The 7879-nt window shown below is 49.7% G+C and overlaps 1 protein-coding gene across 3 annotated transcripts in view; it reads left to right on the forward strand.

Annotated features, from left to right (window-relative positions):
- Window positions 1-7879, forward strand: part of CYFIP2 (cytoplasmic FMR1 interacting protein 2) — a 44855-nt gene that overhangs the window by 1788 nt on the left and 35188 nt on the right. For 2 of the 3 annotated variants that reach the window (XM_009893132.1, XM_009893139.1), the window contains exons 2-8: window positions 405-494; window positions 575-652; window positions 3432-3533; window positions 4539-4720; window positions 5022-5118; window positions 5826-5954; window positions 7337-7441. In XM_009893132.1, the coding sequence (XP_009891434.1) occupies window positions 405-494; window positions 575-652; window positions 3432-3533; window positions 4539-4720; window positions 5022-5118; window positions 5826-5954; window positions 7337-7441 (783 nt within the window). The remainder of the gene's footprint in view (window positions 1-404; window positions 495-574; window positions 653-3431; window positions 3534-4538; window positions 4721-5021; window positions 5119-5825; window positions 5955-7336; window positions 7442-7879) is intronic. The other variant, XM_009893147.1, reaches the window with a different exon arrangement.

Genomic DNA, 7879 nt, shown 5'->3' on the forward strand with positions numbered 1-7879 from the left:
ATAGAAATTAATGATGCTGCATCTGTCTTTGAGTTACCAAGCTAAAATCCTTAGAATAATTGCTGTAGGATTTCTTGCTGGTGTGGCTGTAATTCCCTGTAACTGATCCCCACCTGGTTTGGCTTGATTTTACAAGGGTTCATCAGTCTCAATTGCCATATTTTCACATATATAATCTGCAGGATTTCCTCTAATGAACACATGTGATTCAGAAGCATCTCAGGCTGCGTATATGAATCTACTTCAGACGTAGAGGTGCAGCACCTCAAATTGTTCATAAGCTGTTCCCGTGCCCCAGGAGTCCTACTGATTCTGCCTTTTGCCAACGCATCCTCTGCTGGACTGCATCAGCTGTGCAAACAACTAGCTGCATTTTAATCCCCATCTCTCTCTTTCACCTAAAGGCTAATTTTGACACAAACTTTGAAGACAGAAATGCCTTTGTGACCGGCATCGCCAGGTACATCGAGCAGGCGACGGTGCACTCCAGCATGGTGAGTCCCCCAGGCGCTGCCCCAGTGATGCTGAGCCATCGGTGCGTGCCCTGCCCCAGCAACACCTCTCTGTCTTTCAGAATGAAATGCTGGAAGAAGGCCACGAGTACGCAGTGATGCTTTACACATGGAGGAGCTGCTCACGAGCCATCCCCCAGGTACTCCAGCCCTTCCCAGGCTCCCAAAGCACCTAGCTGGTTTTGTCTTCAGCAAGGGTTAGTTTGCACTGGAGACAGAGGAACAGAAAAGCAGAGAAGACTGAAGCAGAGAGAAAGGTTGAAAAGAGAGACCACTGACTCTTCAAATCATCCTCTCCCCACCAAAATCTCAACCACTGATCTCAGCAGCTGGTAGCCATTTCAGAAGCAGATCTATAGTCCTGCCCTAGCAAAGGGCATCTGTTTTGCCCTCTCATGTATATGAGAGCTCCATCCCCCACACCTCCTAGCAACACCCCTCATCAGTCACACTCACCACAACCCAACCGCCTTATATACATGTCCTGATTTCACGAGCCCCTCCCCTGCTCCCCAAAGCAGTCACACCTGAAGTTATTTCATCCCCGCAGGACCAGCTCATTCGTCCTACAGCTCCCAGCAGGGTTCAGCTCAGCGCAGCTCTGGTCCAGCAAGGTGCTTGGGATAGAGCTGTGTTTTGTCACTCAGGTCTTTATTGAGTTCTCTGTCTGGAGAATGGGTAGCCTTTGCTTTAATTAAAGCACTGTGGTTACTTCCTTCCTGGTGCACCGCTTGAATATTCTTTTCTGTCTTGTTGTGGGGAGGTGGAGTTTGCTTCAGGCAAAGGCAGTTAGTTTTTGGAAGGTGAGAGTAAAATCATAACATCTGGTTTATATCACACTTTCCTGATACGATTGTATGGTATCATACCATTACATGGTATCAGGAGCTTCAGCTTTAGTTAAAAAATGTGCCAGTGCCGAGTGAGACTCTTGTGTTGTGTGAAGAGGAGAGCCTGGGCAGCCTGGGATGAAACCAGCGGGTCCTGTGAGATGTGGCAGACTCAGGGTCTCCCTGACTTGCACGGAGCAGATTAGGCAGCTGGGGCAGGTTTGAGCATCCCAAACTGCTGCCCAGACTCTGGGGTGCTCTCTCTGCTCCCACAGGAGCCCCAGCGCTGTAGGTGGTGTATGAGGATGCATGAAGGAGCACTTCAATATGCCAGAAACATTTCCCCAAATGCCCTTTTTTGCTGCTGATATACCTGAAGGTCCTGATCTACCCCCACATTTAGTCATTCTCCTCCTCTACTGTTAGTTCTGCTTCAACTGTTTTCTAGTCCTCTCTCTAACCTGAATTTCGGTGGCTTCATCCTGCGAACACCTACAGACATGAGTAAGGTTGCCCATGTGGCCCACTGATCGTGATTTAGACTCCAGCTCAGAGCTTGTCTTCCGCAATCTGAATGCGTGCTGGATCACTGCAAAAACGCCGACTGACAATGCATCGGGGCGAGTGCGGTGCACTTCCATTAACCCTACGGATAAAAGGGTTTGCAGCGCTTCCGTGGAGCCAGGAAAAAATATTTCCACATGGCTGACAATGCCTGTGCTTGTAATTCCCCGGGAAAGGTCAAACCTCAGTTCCCCTCGGGTTATACCCTGCTGATGGTCTCATGAGACCCAGCCATGGAGAGATTTCTGCCGCTGATTGGATATTTGCTTATCTCCCATTTATATTTGATGCTGTGCTGCTATTGCCTCTCCTGGCTACGCTAACAGAAGGCAGGCTGTGCCTGAGCTGGTGGCAAGACAGTGCTACAGATCATCTGTTTTGGTGTCCTCCCATCCTGGTCACCCCCATGACATGCCTCTTGTGGGGTCCCTGCTCTTTGTCCCATCCTCCCCCCAGGGGCTGCATGTGACAGAGGGACCACACAGCACCACAGCAGAGGGTTCATTTACAGATACACCAGATTTGATCTTGCGATGACCCCTGTGCTTTGCCGTGGGGCACATGGCTATGGCTGGGAGGGTCCTGTTCTCAGCGCCCCCGTCATGTACTCATCCCTGTGCTACCTCGGGGACGGCGGTTTTACAGGTGAAGAACAGAGCCTACACCTAAATGTGCACCTCTCCTTCCCACTGCGAGCGGCATCCTCATGGCCCTCCATACTGCCTGACTGCAGCGTGAAACACCAGGGCAGGGACATTACATCCCCACTACAGAGAGGGCAAAGCTACTTTTCCATCTTCCCACATATAAAGCTGGCTGATTTGTCCCCTCATGCCCTGTGGATCAGCTGCTGGGCTACTAAATTTGCACCAGAGCTGTCAGCCCCATCACAGCCTTGTGTCAGCAACAACTTGAAATGAAACCAGCGGGCAGCAGTTGGGGTTTTCCCTAAAACGTTGGTAATGACTCCAAGTAACTGTTGGGAAATGAGATGGATGACAACTGAATAAGTCCTTCAATTTAGCTTCTTAGGATGCCAGTGAAGGTGACTCACTCCATTGCTGCTAGCCACGTACAAGTCCAGTGATTTTTAACGGGTCTGCAACAGAACCAAAATTATCCCAGTGAGGCTATAGCACAGCCGTAGCCTGGTGCCTTATGTGTCCATGGGACTTTGCAACACAAAGTCTCAGACAGCTTTATGATACAACATTCCCACGTTGTGTAGCAACTCCAGATTCCATATTGGATGTGTTCTACCCCGGTCAAATGCATTAGATGACTTTTATTTCTCAGAGTCAGGATTGTGCCTGTTTATAATGCATGGAAAGAATTTCACATCTGAGAAATAGCCCCTTCTGCTGTCACCTATTGCCTTGAAAGCAAACTCCCTCTTGGATCCCTCCATTGTGCTCAAATGGGGACAGGATTCACTGTGAAACACGCAGAAGATGATTGCCGCTGCATTCCACAGCAGTGTTAGAAACTCTGATACAGACAAGGATGATTTGTCTTTGCAACGCAGGTGAAATGTAACGAACAGCCGAACCGTGTGGAGATTTATGAGAAAACAGTGGAAGTCCTGGAGCCAGAAGTCACCAAGCTTATGAAGTTCATGTATTTTCAGGTAAGTGATCAAGGAAGGAGGCAAAAATAATTTATGACCATAATTATGTTTTTAACTTATCCTAAGCAGGGCTGTGCTGTCCTTGCCCGCCTGGCCAACCCAGAGAACCCCCGAGTCCCCTTGTAGGTCTCTTCCTTACAGCCACCAGCAGAGACCTGAGACCTGTCCAAAGCAAAATCTGTGCCACATGTCCCTTGTTTAGCCCCGAAATCTTGTACGCAGGTTGGGAATGAGCACACCTCAGCCCTTGGAAGTTCCTGGAGGACCAGAGCCTCCAGGGGTGCCACAGGCTCCTGATTTTCTAGGATGCTGCCTGGTGGATGTGAAGAGCTGTTTCTCCAGCAGCACAGCTCACTCTTCTGCTCTTCCCTCCGAAGCAACGCCAGGAGGAGCTGAGGGCTGGTGGGGCAGCAAGTGCCCAGGGCGGGATGTGGCCGTGGAGCTGGGCACCCTCCTGCTGTGCCAGCGGGATCAGGGAGGTGCTCACAGCGCTGGGGGAACAGCTGGCAAAGAGCACCAAGGATTAAATTTAGCAGTTGCCACACTTGAGGCACTTCACAAAATAACATGCTTAGATCCCAACGCAGCAATGACCACAGAGCTGCTGTGGGCTTCAGGGACCTCTCCCCATCACCAGCTGCGTTTATAACTGGCTGCAGCTGGACTTCACTGGTGGATTTAGGTCTTTTGTCCTATCAGGTCCTTATGCCCCACCTAAAAAACCGAAGCCTGATTTTACAGAACACACCACACTCTGTGCAGGCACAAATAGAGGGTTCGAGCCCCCTCCTCCCCTCCAGCACTGAGGATATGTCACTGCAGTGGTTTGTAACACTGCTTCGCTTCATGGTGGCCATGGAGAGGGACCCTGGGACCTCCATCCCCAGCAGAAAAATGTTTTTGTTAAAGGAAGGAGGTGGTAGGTGAGCAGAGGAGGGTCCCGTCGGTGGTGTGGTGACTACACATGAGCTGCTGCTGGGCTGACCCTCTCGCACTGCCTTCCAGCGCAAGGCTATCGAGCGGTTCTGCAGCGAGGTGAAGCGCCTGTGCCATGCTGAGCGGAGGAAGGACTTCGTCTCCGAGGCCTATCTCCTCACACTGGGCAAGTTCATTAACATGTTTGCCGTCCTGGATGAGCTGAAGAACATGAAGTGCAGTGTCAAAAATGACCACTCGGCCTACAAAAGGTGAGAAGCGGCGAGAGCTTAGTCTGCAAGAGAGCTCCTGGTGTGCCCAGCAGTGAGGTCAGGTGGACATCAGGAGGCTGGGGCCTGGGTTTTTGTGCTGTTGTAGGCTCTCTTTATGAGTTTAGGCAAATCTCTGAGGGCCGCTGAGTTTCAGTTCCCTCTTGGTAAAACAGAGAGCAGAGTTGTAGTGAAGGGGGGCTCTGAGGCTGCTGCACTGCAGCTGCGGGTGAAACAGGGAGATGGGTGGTGAGTCTCACGTTGGGTGAATGACCCTTGGTGATGTTGGATTTCTCCCTTCCAGAGCTGCCCAGTTTCTGCGGAAGATGGCAGACCCCCAGTCCATCCAGGAGTCCCAGAACCTCTCCATGTTCCTGGCAAACCACAACCGCATCACACAGGCAGGTCCCTTTCTTCTGAACCAGTTAACCTTTCTGTGGGTAGAGAGGCCATGGTCTCATCAGGGCTGAGAGAGCTTCAGACTGGACTGTGGCAATAGCTGCCTTGTTTGTGGGATCACTGCCAGGGACTCTGATGATTTTTGGATCAGGCTGTATAATTCTAACAATATTTCCTTCTCATGGGTCACCCTGGGTGGCTTTGAAGGTGTCTTTATGTCAAGACAAGGATGACGGTCTAAAAGACACAAGAAGAGCTCTTGGGAGGGTTTTCTGCCAGAAACCCTTCCCCTGTTTTCCCCAGTAAGTCCATCCAGTCCATCTCTGCAACTGCATGGGGACTGCAGATCAGACCCAGGGCCCTCCACACTCCACAGGCTCTATAAGCTTCTGCTAGTTAAGTAAAATGTTGCACAGAGACAGGAGAGAGTCAGAAAGTCTGCTTCTGAGGTGTCTTCCCTTACATCTCACTGTCTGACATTTGGCTGTTGTGGTGAGTCTGAAGGGGAGAGCTGTCCTGCAGAAGGAAGGTTGTTCCTTACTGGTGGTACCATGAGGTCAATCTGCTGTCTGTAACTTAAGAAAAGCACGCAGACAAGGTTCGAAGAAACCTCTTATCATTCTACTCCTAATCCTTCAAATATGTTTCTCCCCTGGTTCCTGCTGTTCCTCTGTCCATGTGGATAATTTGGCCCCTGTTGATGTTTCAGTGTCTGCACCAACAGCTAGAGGTTATCCCTGGCTATGAAGAACTGCTGGCTGATATTGTCAACATCTGTGTGGATTACTATGAAAACAAGATGTATCTCACTCCCAGTGAGAAACACATGCTCCTAAAGGTGAGATTCGGCCATGCTGATGGGGCTGGGTGCTTGCATAGTTTCACTTTTTTTTTCTTTTTCAGTAAAATGAAATTCCCTTCTGGGACAATGTATCTCTTAATTTTCTTTATTTTTTCCTCCTTTGGGTTTACGTGCAACCCTTCTCTGCAGGGCCAGGCACCTCTGGGCAGGGGTTGCTATGAGATGGGAAGGCTCTCCATGTGCAGCAGCGCTGCTGCCTTCCTCCTTTCCTGTTCCCCTTCTGATCTCTTTTACTTTGTGTCTTCTGCTGCGATACCTCAGTCCTCCCATTTTCTCCTCTTTCACCTCTTCTTTGTAGTTGAACAGACTGGATGTGGCCGTGGGTCAGAGATGTCCCATCCCAGTGCTCTGAAGTGTTCTCTCTGTTGGGCAGTGCCGTGAGCTGCCTCTGTTCCTGCTGTTATTTGGACCTTCTCCCATCATTTCTCTGCTGTCCTTTCTGGCCTTCTCCCATATTCCCATATAAAAATCTTTCTTCCACTCTCCTTTTCCTCTGCTCTTCCCCGTCTCCGTCTGCATCTTTCCCCCCAGTCCTTCCCAAGGTTGCCAGCAGCTCTGCCCACCTAGGACTGAGCACATGCGTGGTGCTGTTCTCCAGCTGGTGAGTGAGAGCACTGGTGGGTGCCCTGCGCTATCCAGAGCTGGAAGGGGTTTTTCTGTTGTGCATGGGTGTGCGGGATCATGGGCTTGACCTGAGTAATTGTGTAGAATATGCCAAAATCGCCACTAACTTTGCAACCCCAAAATTTTCTGCTTGATGCCCATTCCCAACAATAATTCCCTGCAGAAGGCAGATCCTTCTAGGTTTGGTTTCCTGACTCTAAAGAGCCCTCAAGATGAACATGCAAGAGTATGTGCTTGTTTTGTATATTTGTCCTTACTGTAAGTCGGTTATTACAGTGATTGCAGTCACTATTACCATAAGAACTTCATTACCGTGGTATGAGTCAACTAAGGTTCTTTGAAGGATAATGTGGGTAGTTTGAATATCTGTAATGATCTGTACTGAATTAAAGGGAAAAAAATCAATCCAGGAGAATATTTTAAATGTTTTCAATTCTTCTCCAGGAGTAAATTTTCGCCTTTGGGTGGAGAAGACTTTTGGGTTGTTATGTGGGAGAGAGGAGGAACAAATTACCAGAGTGTGTCATGTGTTTTTGCACAGAAAACAAGCGATCTATCATGTGTCTTCTGTCTACCTTGTACATCTTGCAGATGTGTGTGCATTTTATACAGTCTTCTCATGAGTGTCAAGTAGTACAGGAGCCTGAAATGACCTTTCCTTACTAAGTGATGGAGAACGGTCTTTGACTTGTGCTGCTGACTTCCCGCTAATGAAACCTTTCTGTCTTCTCCAGGTGATGGGGTTTGGCCTGTATCTCATGGATGGGAATGTCAGCAACATTTACAAGCTGGACGCCAAGAAAAGAATCAACCTTAGCAAAATAGACAAATTCTTCAAGGTCAGTGACCTGACTGGGGGAGCTTGGAGTTTATTGCAGACCAATGAATTAGCACCCTGTACCACTGCACATGCTGCCAGCACAAAACAACCCAAACCGCAGGAATGATTTACAGGTCCAAAAACCCAAAGAGTGGAGAAATTATCTAGGAGTGAGATAGGATGAGGAGTGAGATCGCTGTGAACGTACATGGGCACAGAGCTGCAGCCTGGGTGAGATGAGCGATGCTGGCCCTCAGCTCCCAGCGTCTCCAGCGAGGGGAGGGATGGGGACGGTGCGTGGGATATCTGTTTTGCGGACGAGGTAGCGGTGTGCCAGACTGACATCGCACCTATCTCTTTGCACGTTTTTAAGGCAGGTTCGCAGTCTCCTGAGGAGCACCGCGATTTCAGGCCACCGGCAAACCTGGCTTGTTTGCTGAGGTCTGTGTGGTTGATG

The sequence above is a fragment of the Charadrius vociferus genome, unplaced genomic scaffold, assembly GCF_000708025.1.
Source record: "Charadrius vociferus isolate BGI_N301 unplaced genomic scaffold, ASM70802v2 scaffold1041, whole genome shotgun sequence".
Taxonomy (NCBI): domain Eukaryota; kingdom Metazoa; phylum Chordata; class Aves; order Charadriiformes; family Charadriidae; genus Charadrius; species Charadrius vociferus.